The sequence below is a fragment of the Morus notabilis genome, unplaced genomic scaffold (genome assembly GCF_000414095.1).
Source record: "Morus notabilis unplaced genomic scaffold, ASM41409v2 Scaffold784, whole genome shotgun sequence".
Classification (NCBI taxonomy): Eukaryota; Viridiplantae; Streptophyta; class Magnoliopsida; order Rosales; family Moraceae; genus Morus; species Morus notabilis.
The window spans coordinates 234616-247928 of NW_010368042.1; the positions used below are offsets into that span (position 1 = coordinate 234616).

The 13313-nt window shown below is 34.3% G+C and overlaps 2 protein-coding genes across 3 annotated transcripts; one reads left to right on the forward strand and one right to left on the reverse strand.

Moving 5' to 3' along the window:
• Nucleotides 1-1581: 1581 nt before the first annotated feature.
• Nucleotides 1582-11518, forward strand: LOC21394082 (ABC transporter I family member 11, chloroplastic). 2 transcript variants are annotated; one of them, XM_024176035.1, is made up of 11 exons: nucleotides 1582-1693; nucleotides 1795-1843; nucleotides 2262-2341; nucleotides 2552-2603; nucleotides 2686-2819; nucleotides 3190-3304; nucleotides 3418-3504; nucleotides 3631-3679; nucleotides 4288-4372; nucleotides 4865-4989; nucleotides 10945-11518. In XM_024176035.1, exons 1-10 carry the CDS (start codon nucleotides 1626-1628, stop codon nucleotides 4941-4943), a joined length of 798 nt encoding a protein of 265 aa, XP_024031803.1. In that variant the 5' UTR covers nucleotides 1582-1625; the 3' UTR covers nucleotides 4944-4989; nucleotides 10945-11518. The 2 variants fall into 2 exon arrangements, with proteins under 2 accessions (XP_024031803.1, XP_024031804.1); XM_024176036.1 differs by lacking the exon at nucleotides 10945-11518 and adding an exon at nucleotides 7125-7593.
• LOC21394083 (protein LAZY 1) lies at nucleotides 6332-9690 on the reverse strand. Its single transcript, XM_024176055.1, has 5 exons — nucleotides 9685-9690; nucleotides 9486-9552; nucleotides 8196-9001; nucleotides 7102-7387; nucleotides 6332-6366 (listed from the first exon to the last, which is right to left on the reverse strand). The coding sequence occupies exons 1-5, from the start codon at nucleotides 9688-9690 to the stop codon at nucleotides 6332-6334; spliced, it is 1200 nt and encodes a 399-aa protein (XP_024031823.1).
• Nucleotides 11519-13313: the final 1795 nt, after the last annotated feature.

Sequence of the window (13313 nt, forward strand, 5' to 3'; positions counted from 1 at the left end):
ATAAAAGAAAGTACGCAAAGATAACAGTTTGATAGAAGTTTGGCGATTCATTTAATATTTATTCTCATCCATTTAGTTTGAAGAGCGATCAATGATGAGTTCTAAATTATATTAGAAAACTTCATCTCAATTGTTTCCCTGTGGGACAGAAATTTGTTAATACGGTTTAATTTTTAACATTTTTAAAATGTGATGTCCAATTTACTACTTGGCAAATGTATTTCTTTGGCCCCGCCCCCCACCAAAATAAATTTAAGCATAATTAATTTCACCAATTCGAATTTTGTTATAGTAAAAAACTCTCAGAATCAGTCACATTTAATTTTTTTTATTACAGTAAAAAGCTCTCACATAAAATCACATCTCAACTCGAATTAAAAACTCGAATCAACGAACTGAACGGGTCCTAAATAAATAAACAACTACAACAACCAAAACGTTTTCCACGAGTTAATTAATAAGTCCTTATAATGCAAAGCCATCGCTCTCACTTTTATAAATCACGGTTGAACTGCAGTTGATTGTGAGTTAGTAAACTGTATATTTTTAATTTATGAAATTATATCTTTAATAATTGAACTTGACATGATTTAAACCAATGTTTTTAATGATGGTTGAATTTAATTGATGTATGAAATTCTTTATATCTGCGATGATGGATCACTGTTGATCATTTGGCCAATGTTAGAGTCAGATGTCAAATTCTAGAAATTGAAACGTAAAAAGTTTTTCCATTTTTATCATGACTGCTCTTGTTTTTGTAATGGATACGGTTAAAAATGGAATGCTTCTATGTTTAGATATGATGAATTCAAATGGAACGTAGAAAAGATGAAGACTTGATATGGGTAGTAATTTGTGGTAGTTTAGTGTAAATTCGCTTTAGAAGTTGACTGTTCATATATTGCTGGTGAACACTCAACTTCAAGATATTGACATCGCTTTAGACTTGATCGTGTGTTCATATATTGGAATTGAGTAAATGACATACTGATGGGTTGTTTATCAAGGGTACTCGAAAGTTTAAATTTTTATTAAAACTATACGTTTATTTCACCGATTTGAGTATAGAATTAAAGTTTTGTTACAGTAAAAAGTTCTAAAAAAACGGTCACATCTAATTTTTTTACTAACTTTTTTATTATAGTAAAAAATTATCACATAAGATCACATTTTAACTTGAATTAAAAACTCAAATCAGCAAATTAAACGGGTTCTAAGATTTTTTTTTAGCAAAAAACACATTTTAAAAAAATAATCATATTGTAAGAATACCCAAGTTCCCCCCTTAAATTTTTTTTTTTTTTTTTTTAATAGCAAAACACACATTGTTTTGATATAAAAACAACTGTTTTGATTGAACACACGATTGTTAGCCCGTTGCCCCGTTTTGCTTTGTATTTATTTAACTATGACTTTTTCTTTGTAAAATATTTTTAAGTAAAAGGTAAAACTGTCCTTTCATGTTTTTATGAATTTGGACCTCAACGCAGTTTCCAGAACCAAACGACAAGTGGACAACGTCCTTTACCGGACAAACGAGTGGAACGACAGGTCGTTTCTAGTTTGTCACTGTAATAAGCCATAAGCAGCTTAGCCAGTCAAGCACAATTCCAAATCCTTCCATGGCGGGCAGCATTTCTGGTCTCAAATTCTTGAAACCGCTTTACCCGCCGCCCACACCATTCTCAAGGCAAGCATTTTCCTCATCTCATTTTACAATCTCACTTATAACACTTTTGACTTGTTTTATTCAGTTTTCTTTTGTTTTCTTTTTTACAATTCTGATTTCAGAAAATCTTCTCAGCCTTTCAGACCTAAATGCGACTACTCTTGCTTCGAAGTAAGTTTCTTTCCACTTATTTTGTTTTTTTGAAAATTTTTCTGTCAAGTTGTATTCGAAGTTGATGAAAATACCGATTACACGCGATTTTTGTGTTTTTATCAGTTGAAAATTTGGTTTCAGCCGCTTGATTAAATTGTTTATAGATTCTAAGCTTATTTGTTTCGCTAAAATTATAATTTGTTTCATGTTTGTGGATTATGCAAATATCTTTGAAACTGAAAGAATACTTTTGAATTTGCCTCTAATCTTCAATTATGTATGTTTTATGTTATTATTATTATTATCTTCTTTGGGAGTAGGATTTGTTATTTAATTGCCGAGTTTAATTACTGCTTATTCACTTTCAATAACTAAAATTTACATGATCTCTCTCTCTCTCTCTTTTATTTTTTATTTTTTATTTTTTTATTTTAAGGTTAGGGATGTTAGCTATAGGCCACCAGGGACCCAGCTCAGCCTTCTAAATTCAGTTAGCTTTTCCCTGCCTGAGAAAAGGTACCAAATTTCTTCTCCTTCAGGTCTATTTGTAAGTTTTAATCATTTCCGCGAATGTGATAGGTTGTAATGGTTAATCACTAAATTGTTTGATTTTTGATGGCCTCTTTCGTATAATTGTACTGAAATCATACGTAAAGAGAAACAGGGCGATAAGATTCGACAACTACGTGAAGATTAGGTTAACATTGTCATTGTTTGTTATCACAGCTTTGGCTTAATTTTCGGACGGAGTGGAAGTGGAAAAACTACTCTCTTGCAGGTCTACTACATTTGTTTGATCCATTTATTTCTATTCCATTTTCTGTCTGTTTTTCTTATATATGTTCCCTTCTTCCGTCCAGCTGCTTGCAGGGCTAAATAAACCGACTTCTGGCTGCATTTGTGTTCAAAGATATGGAAATGATGGATATCCCAGTCAGGCTCCCGAACCCTTGCCCTCAGAGAGAGTTGGTATTGTCTTTCAGTTTCCTGAGAGGTAATAAAAGTTAATTTTACAAGTTGTCTTGCAATATTTTTTCATCTCTAGGATAAGGCGCTATTTGATCCTAAGGATTCTAGTGGAGTGCTGAGAAATTTTACCAATTGAGGTAGTTGTTACACATAGAAATCAATTATATAATACTAGTACTTAATTCCAAAGCCTTTGTTTGCTTGGTCCTCAAAGATATGACTAGCTTATCTAATTTTATACCTGAAACCGTTGTGTAAAAGGATTTTAGTTTGCAAAATTTGCTTTTGGTGCACAAATTTTAAAATCGTGATCTTATTTTCCTTGTAGTAGGTGTTTTATCTGTTATGTTTTCCCTTCCTTTTCTATTCAATAACATGTGGTGTTTTCAAGCTAGGTATTTTGTGGCAGATAATGTGCTTGAGGAAGTTACATTTGGATGGCCTAGGCTAAAGGGTGATCTTCAAGTGAAGGAGCATCTTGCTCTGAGACTTCAACAAGCAATTAACTGGGTATTTGCCATCTGAATTTAACTCGATTATACTTGTTCTTACATTTTCTTGGATATCAAATATTTATGCTTCAAGTATGAACTCTATCTCTCTTTTTTAATTGGTGATTGCAGGTTGGTTTAAATGGAATCTCATTGGATAAAGATCCTCAGTCTCTTAGTGGTGGTTACAAACGTCGTCTCGCATTAGCAGTCCAATTGGTAAGGACCTCGTACAAGTGTAAAGGCAAATTGTAGTGGCATGCACTCAAATGCATAAATACAATCTGTAAGACGCTGAATCATGTTATAATGAGTTCTGCTTTGTTAATTCACCTTATTCCGTAGGTGCAAACTCCTGATTTGTTGATATTGGATGAACCTCTTGCTGGTCTTGGTAAGAAGATGGTTTTCTTCCCTTATTTCACTTTTTCTCTTTTCCCTTTCTGTTCTTTTCTCTTTTCATTGCATCCTCCGAGGAAGTTATCCTACTTAATAAAGCTGCTAGGCAATTTGGCATTCAGGATCCCTGTAGTGCGCTACTTGAAGGAACTTTTTGTTGTTGTAACCTGACAGTGAAGAAACACGCGCTCTGTTATTATTTATATTTTTCAATAATCGTAGTCAGATAACAATTTCAATAAAATCTTCAGTTGATTAACATATCAAGACCCTTGATTTTAAGAATGGTAAAATTTGTTGCAAATTGGCCACTGATATGGGATTCAAGTCGAGTTGTATCGTCGCCACTTAGGCCTAATGGTGAAGAGAGGCATGCTCTTTTTCTCTTCCAGGAAGTACGGTTAAGAAATTGTAATCTGATCTTTGGTTGACTAACACATGGAAGCAGCATGATTTGAGAATGGTAAAATTCCTGTTGAAATCACCAATACAGGATTCAAGTTGGTATTATTTTTTTAAACATTCTTGAATCAATACACATGTTTCTTTTTTCTTTTAGACAAATTTGTTTCTAAAATTTGTCAGTGCTGCTTTGCTGATCAGATTGGAAGGCGCGTGCAGACGTTGTGAAACTTTTAAAGCATCTAAAGAAAGAGTTGACTATACTAGTTGTCAGCCATGACCTCAAGTCTGTCCTTAATCTCTCTCGTTTTCTAGTTCACATTTTATCATTGTTCACTAATCAGCTTATTTTTATATTTAACTGCGTTGTCAATTTGGCAAGATGAAATCAAAACTTCACAGTGAGTTATTTATTAGGATAAGTTTCTACAAGTTTCTACAATCCATTGAAACAAATGAGTTATTTTTCTTTAATCAACCTGCTGACTCATTTCCAGTGTATTTACATATGCTCTTTTTATTTGAATGTGCTATCACACATGCTCCACAGTATGATGAACACTAAGGGCTTGGAACATGATCAGAGTTCAAATATGTCCAGATAGAAACCGTGCTTAAGTTCCCCCCCCCCCCCCCCCCACGCCGATGTTTGATTGGTTGAAAAACATGAGAATTTAAACCCAGACTCTTAATCAAGTAGTAAGAGACGGTCTCTCCTATTTTATGCTTTTTATATTCACTTGACGTTGTGTTTATGGAGCTTCTTCTCGTCTATCAGAGAGTTGGCTGCTCTAGTTGATCAATCATGGGTGATGGAAATGGGTGGGATTCTTAAGGAAGAGCCACTACCTGTTTAATTTGAGGATACTTCTTCCTATACAACTTTGCTGCTGTGACTCTGAGGTTTGATCCAGATGCTACTAATTCTTAATACATATTTATTTCTGGGTAGCAGTGCTTGATACAATTTAGGTGTCGAAAGAAATTCATAACAACAGTGCAACTAATAAGAGCATGCACTTTACAGTGATTTCTCATGCCATGTAATCTTTTTGTCTTTAATGTTTAGATTGGAGGCTTACCTCCATGTATGTTTTATAGAGATGTCTTTGAATAACCGAATGATTGAACTATTTACTTCATAAAAATAGTCATCAAATTGGAGGTGTGAGATGGGATGTATCCCGTGGTAAATGGTTATTTTATTTTCATTTTTTCGTATGACGTACGTTTATTAATTGTAATTAGTTGTATAGAAGATATAGTAATAAGGTTGAACATTTGCTATTCTGTTTATTTTCTAATGATATAATGACTGGTATTGAGTATATAATGAATAACAAGTTGTCTACTTGAATCTCCAAAATATTCATATTTTTTATTATTGCAATCAAATCAATTAGAAATCAACAAAAGAAAAAAGCAAGTGGACCTAACCTATTGAATTATAACCATATCATATATATTGATATTAAAATTAAAAATTGGGAGACTGGAGCTTTTTTTTTTTTTTTTTTTTTTTTTTTCATTTTTATAGTACTTTGGACTACACAGTGATTTCTCAAAATTTTCAATTAACTCTTCTTGTTCCTAGACATTCGTTTTATTGGACTAAATTGATATTCCATTCCTTTACAGAAAAGGGTTTATTCCAAGTCCTAACATAAAAAGTGTTTTAACCTTTTTTTTTTCAGAACAAGATCAACTAATATCATATGTTTTTATAACTTTATACACTGTATTCTAGATCGTAGTTTCAGGTATCAAATATTTCCATCCATACGGATGGATATGACATATTTGTTCCAACAATATGACGTAAAATTAAAATGGGCACTAGAAAGTGGCTTTCATTTATAGCCTCTTATCATTAGATTTTAATTTACTATTATGTTGCATTTCCTATAAGGAAAATTGTGAAAATAAAATAAGAGTAAATTTAAGTATACTGCAAAGTAGTAAATATATGATATTGAAATAGTTTCATGGATAGAGAAATTAGACGAAGACACCAATATCAATAATATAAATAGCAGCTGCAGATATCAAGTTCAACTTTATTATTAGGAAACTTAGTTACAACTTATCATCACACTAGGCATACGAGTTCAACACTTTTGTTTAAGATTAAGATGAATTTATCATCACTTCAATCCATCGCATATAAGAACATTACAAGATGATAGTATAAAACACTATATTGACAAGCTGTATCAAGTAAGCATGAAAACTGAAAGACCATTTCCTACAGCTTCTGTTGCTGGAGCTCCAACACCAAATCTACAATACCAACAGCAGAAATCGGTTAGATCTAAAACATTAAAATGATTTCTCACTCCACCATCAGACAAGACCATACTCCATTCCATAATTTAGTTCCTGGTATCTATGCGTGTAAATTTTTTTACTAATTTTGGAAGGCTGCATTATAAGCTTTTGAGTCTGGTGTTATGAGACGGTTGATCTAGGTAGAAGTTATGAGGAAAGTTTTGATAATAGAAGATTGAAAAGAAACTACGTGCTACCCATTTAGGCAACTCCAACTTCTTAAGATCACAGTTTAGTTGACCATTTGAAAGTTAATGTTTGGCAGCTCATAATTTTAAATAGAACACCAATGATTGAAGAGTCTAGATTATGTAAATTAGCAAACGGTGGTCACATTTTGAACCTATTGACGCTATTCAAGATTGAATGCTGTTTGGGATTTGGTAGTATTTTCATATTAATACTAAAAATTCGGAGCAATGAAAACAATTGGGAGAGGAAAGTATTGTGTTGCGTAACTATTATGTTGAGTAACTATTATGTTGAGTAACTATTGGAATGTACGGTATTGGGTATATAAAATACCAAGTAAATTTTCACTTTTCCGAGCAACTATTAACTTCTGAATGTTCTTTAGTTTATTGGTTTTGTATAAAACTTATATCTCTTACAGAAAAGTAGTTTTTTTTTTTTTTGGTAATTTAAAGGTCCTTTTGTCATGAAAATGCATAAAGAGTGTTTACTTACAGTCGTCATCAATTTTGATCCAGTGCTCGCCCTTTCCTCTAAGATTATTGCAATTCAGACTACTTTCTTGGGGTGAGTTCACGTTCTTCTTGCTGCAGTGGACCCCCTCCATTGACATGGACCCTTGAGGAAACCTTTTGTTGTCTCCACTGAGGTGTATCAGATTGCCACTGGCACAACCAACTTCTTTTGGAGTGTTCTTGGACTTGCATTTCTTAGACCTCACAAATTCTCTTTCAGCCATAGAGCTTTCAGGATGGATTTTTCTGTGGAACATACGCATAACCTGCATGCCACAAGCTTATAAACTTACAATTTAGACTGGGAAATTTCTATATATGTATTTTGTCTAGTTTATAGTGAAGGCATAGACTTTCATTTCCAGATGAAGCATTTCCTTAAAATGCTGACTGATTGGGATAATATAAGAACTCTAGTCAAGATTATCAGCGAGCATTATTAGACACAGTATGACTTGTTGTATGAGATCGAAGCAAGCAATGTTCTGAAACATTAATGCATCTATAGCATGTCCTTTGTGCTACAAAAATACAAATTCCCACTGGATTTCCTATTGAGGATTGTGATTTCTTAGGTCTTATTTTAACAATCAGTTGTAAATTCCAAACTTTTCATGCATTTTACTTCTTCATATATATGGGTATTAGGATGCTTAGACGGAGGGACTGGCATTCAACTTAACAGTGTTTGGATCATTAGAATGGAGTGATATAGTTTGTTTTTTTTTTTTTTTTTTTTTTTTTTTTTTTTTGGGGGGCCATTTTCAGCTATTCAATTTGAATATTTCTTTGTGTATTATCTATTTCCTTTTCTGTTGTCTTTTAGCCAGTGTCTTCCTTGTTTTCCCTTTTCTTGAGATTTTGTTTTCTAATTATTAATTAATAAAATTGTGAACGGGTGGCTTGATGTTCTAGTTTCTCTTTATATTAGTTGTCATTTCTTATCTTTCATTTTAAGAAAGAAAATGCATGATTCTGTTGATCTCACATAATATGTATAATTAAATGACAACTGGTGAGCCATTTGGTCTGCTATTGAATGTGGTATTGGAAGATGTAGTTAACGAGGCTAACCTTCTGGAGTTTCTTCATATTTGAAACTGAATCAATCGCATCGCCAAGTTCTTTCTTGGTTGAAACAGAGTCTGGTGTCTCGCCATAAGAATGGTAAGAACTCTTAGAAGAAGGATTAACCTTTTTTATCATCTTCTTCACAAAACGCATGGCAGACTTATGTTTTTGCTTTTCTGGAATCTCCTCAATAGGACGTTTCTCTGTGCAATTTTCAGCTGCTATTTTTGTTCTATGAAACAGCTCTCCTAGTGATGCCTTTTCTTTTTTAAATTCTATTCTTTCTTCTGGTAGTTCAATTGAAGACCCAAATAGATATCCTTGGAGTGGACATACCTTTGTCTTCCAATAATCTTCATCCTTGGCCCTCTCCATTTGCTTTCCACCAAGTGTGATGGCGCTGACGTTGCTGTTCCTTGCTGACGATTCATCAGAGCCTTCTTCTTCTTTACTTTCAGCCTCAAGGAACTTCTCTAGCTCATAATTGATGAGCTTCAAGTGATTCTCTGTTACCTTTATTCTTCCATCAGTTATGTTCTCCGAAGGCGTAGCAAATGTTGGCGTTTCTGGCTCATTTATGCTTGCATCAGAACCAAGGGTTCCAATTGTGAGAAAGCCATGAAAGAGTTCAGAGATGACAGCAGAGGTTTCTTCTTCTTTCTTTGCTTCAAATTGACAAAAGTATTTTTCTTCCTCCTGTTTCGGCTGCTTCATGGAATTGAATCCATCTCTGGAGCCGTAGTTTGGCTTTGTGTAGGGGTCTTGGTCATCGAGGGAAGTCTGTACAGAAAGGCGCATGCAAGAGTTCCCTGTGTTTAGTTGCAGAAAAATTAGTCACGAGTGAACATTATTTGGAGGGAAAATATTTTCATGTGCTTGAGAAAATGTTTTTTTTTTTTTTTTTTTTTTTTTTTTTTTTTTTTTCAGTTCTTATCTCAACAGGGAAATTTTGACTAATCCATTGGTTGCACCATGTTGAACACGCTAACTTATTCTGCGCGTTTGACAGGCTCATTAGTTGCATCATGTAGTGGTCTGTATGATTTGTGGTACATGGTGGCCCCAACACTTTTTAGCTCTACTTTGTCTGTAGAGTTGTGATGGTAGATATTTCCTATACAAACTCTTGTAGCCCTGATTGACTAAGACCACCTTAGTGTAGTAGATCTTAAGGCTTAGTTGCAGAATTATAAATTAAGTTGGACTGGTATGGCTGCGTTTGAGTTAACTGATGCACGCAGTACTCTTTCACGATTATTTAAGAAGTGGAAAAATAACCAAACTCATGCATACCGATATTCAGGTCCTTGAAAGGCTTGATGCTATTATGCCGAAATTTATGATGCATCCATTCTAGTATCTGCAACAATAGAATGCAAAAGAATTATCAAAAGAAAAAAAAAAAAAGGAAAAAAGAATGCAAAGATGAAGTTACAGGATTGGAAACAAACGTTTTCTCTGTATACTAAATTTAGGCAGAGTTTGGACTTACCTTCATTTTGATGTCCTTGGAGGCTTGATTATCAGATTTCTTAGTTGACAAAGAAACGCAAAATAGTGGCAGGTATAGGCGTACAAGAGGGAATATCTGTTTAAAAGGGTGAAGTTAGAATTGCTAGAAGAATGGGGATCTTTTCATTGTGACTGTTAGTGTCTTGGAAGTCACTGGTTGCTGGAAGGGTCTGAGATGTTGCAAGAAGAGAAAAACATTTAGAAAGATACAAGATTGCGGTTGGCTGTTCTTTTCAATATCAAATCATGTGAACAGGTTTGTGAGTGGTTTAAAGACCCACAAGTTGTTCTTATGTATATTGTGCATATACGTGCGCGTTGGAGTAGGTGTCACAGGTATGTTAATAGATGCAGTAATGCATACATAATCATTGTCTAACGATAGATATAGTACGTGTAGATACAATCAGTCTTAACAGCTGATAAAACTAGTGCACTGAAATGCACTTGCGCGTTTGAATTGCCAAGGTACTCATATTCTGAGTATCAAAGGATATCTAGGGACGTAATTAAATCTGCCTCCATGTTTACTTTCTTCTTGAAATTATTATAATTGCAATAACATATCATACTGTTCAATATGTGCAATTATTATACTTGTTGCAAGTCCCAGTATGATGGACAAGAAATTAAATGTGTAGTTGTTAATTGTTGTTGGTCCTCAAGTTGGTCAATTTATTGTGACATATCACCCTGAGGACCCTAAATAGCGTGGATGTATATTCAGATGGTTTTTTTGTAGGGCATGCTTTGAGTAGGATAATATCCTTGACAAAAACATCTTTAATGGGTTCACCAGTCCCGCTATGATTATCTTATAGCTTAAATATCTTTGCACCAGTGTTACAAGTATAACATGTCCCACAGTTAGACTTCTTCGTGATAAACTCTGCCGCCTTTGTGCAAGTTTAGTTTCTTTGACTGTCCCTTTTGTTATTTTTCCGGAGTTAATGCCATCTGTTTATCTGCAGTGCCTTGCTAAGTTGGGAGGTTGGAATTACTTAAATGTCTAAACTTTATATGATGTTTTTGGCTGATTTGCATATAAATACTATTACAAAACAAAACCTCTTAAATGTTGCATTCAGGTAATTTTTTATGTACAGTTTTGATCAAGTCTCAGACTGCAAATCTTGACTAAAACTGCTGCTTACTTGTTACTATTGCATGTAGAAACTGGTGAAGCCATGACTTGGGACTTAAAATTTAGTCTTTTTTTTTTTCCTTCTTTCACATGCAGGAGACAGGACTAGAAGTATAGAAGCAAGTGGAGTTGCACTTTTACTATTTTTTTGTTCTGTTGTTTGTGAACCCCTCATGTGTACATGGCTGCGCGATTTACAAGCTATAATGCTGCATCGCCGACTACGTAGATTGCCCATATCAAGCATCTTTTGTATGGAGAAGACATGAAAACAAGGTTGCTGGCCAGGTAATATGAGCAAATACCCCACAAGCAACTTTGTAAGTTTTAGTGAGCTGGGTTAGAGGAAGATGTTATGAGCTCTGAGACAAAACCACCCACTTACAGCCATCTTTTCTATTTCCAATAAACCCTTTTTTCCACTAGCGGGCTTGATGCTTTCTGCCTTTTTGGGAAATAACTGAAAAGCCCTGCACGAGTGGCGAATGTGTCAGTCTTAGGTAGAGAGAGAGAGAGAAAGAAGTGCACCTGTGCAAACGTCTTCATTCGTCCGCTGTCTATCTCCACTTTTGCGCATGTAGCTGAGTTGAGAACTCTGATTTGACCACACTTGGGTAGTTTCTTTCCTGTTTTAACCTACAAAAGAATAATAATAATAATAATAATAAGAAGAAGAAGAAGAAGAAGAAGAAGAAGGAGAAGGAAGAGAAGAAAATCCCATCTTTATCTCCCTCCTTTTACTGTGGAGAAAACTTGAGAATTGTGAAGTTGTCCCACCACTATAATTACAGGTATAGTTTGGTCGAGACATGCCTTCCCTAATCTGTCAAAGGTATGACCGATGGAGTTGATTTTGGTGTTGGGGTATCGTCATTCTTAGCTAAAAAGGACAAGCCACTATGGTCTGCTAACTTGGAAGAGTAAGTACACATTTCTAATCAAAATAACACGTTGCCTGGAAATATTTTATTGTAAGTATTGCAATTATTTTTATTGTTATTATAATTATGGATAACTTAGGCTGTTTGTCCGACTGTCACTTTCCGTCATTCTCCGAAGGATCTAGTATCTCCATTATCAGATAGTGACCACGTGAATTCCACATGGATCTTAAGCCGTGTGGCTTCTTTTCCCGTTTCCTGTTGTCTTACTATTTAGGAACTTGTATTCTATTATTCATTGTCGAGATCAATCGTCATCCGCGTCGTCATCCTCGTCGTTTATGGTTATTGTTAATAGATTTTGATTTGTGTTAAGCTATCAGATTGCGTATCTAATTCAGGATTGTCACCCCTTTGGTTTTTGGTATGTGGGGACAGTTTTGGTACCATGATTTGTTTACTTGCGAATTTGCTTTGGCATGTAATAGTCCTAGTTCTACTTTTGAGCATTATAGTGGAATTTCAGAAAGCTTATAGCAGCAACTAAACTCGTGCATTCGAACGCCAATTAGGGGCAATTGACTTTGAAACCCAAACTATATTTGTGGTTGTTACTTTGACGTGAAATCAGTTGTTATCCAAATTCCTGTTAAATGTAGTTAAAGAAGTTCAAAATTTTAGTGGAGTGCCTTTATTTTCATCTTTCTTTTTTATTTTCTACCCTGTAGTGGGTCAAAGGTAGTTGGGACGCCTTCGCTTACAAGGAAAGATTGCAATACTTGCAACGAAATTACTTTCTAATTAAGATTATATTAAGCACCACCGTTAATAAAAGATAAGTATTGTAAGATTTACCATATTGTAAGATTTATCATTGTTCTGAAAGGAAAAGAGGGGAAAAGTAAACGTTGTAAGCTGTAATTTCCAAAGTCACCAACAAGCCTATCAAATCAGTAGCCTTAATGCAACTTACCTCTGTCCTGACTTAGTTGGATGATTTTATCAACTCTGGAAAAAAGATTGGATGCCTTTCTATTCCTACAACTAGTCGCCCAAACATGGGAAATGATGTCAATATCCAAGTAATGATTTTTCTAAAATAACCAACTAAATGGACATGTAATATGGGATTGTGCGGTTTTCAAGAATCTTAGTAGGGTCCTTAAGGTTGTTTGAGGGATAAATATCTATTTACGAGTCATGACTAAAAGGGGTTAGGTAATGGTAGATTTCGAATCCCCTTTTATTTTCCAATGTCCTAGCAGCCTCTTCTTGAGCCTATCCAATTTGGCTTCTTCTCTCTCATTAACACTTGTTTAGCGGTTAAATAGTTAAAAAAGTCAAGGTAGAAAAATGTGGTAAAAGAATTTAGCTTCATCCCACCGTGCACAAATGAAGAGAAAAAGAATAAAAGTTTATGAAAAGGGAAAAAAAAATAACGGAGAGAATTTTGACTTGTGCATTAATGACAAATATTTCCCAATAATCAAAACAAATGTACCTTCCTTCCATAAAAAAAAAAAAAAAAAAAAAAAAAAAAAAAAAAAAAAAAAAACAAAAAAAAAAAAAAAAATTTCCCCCTAA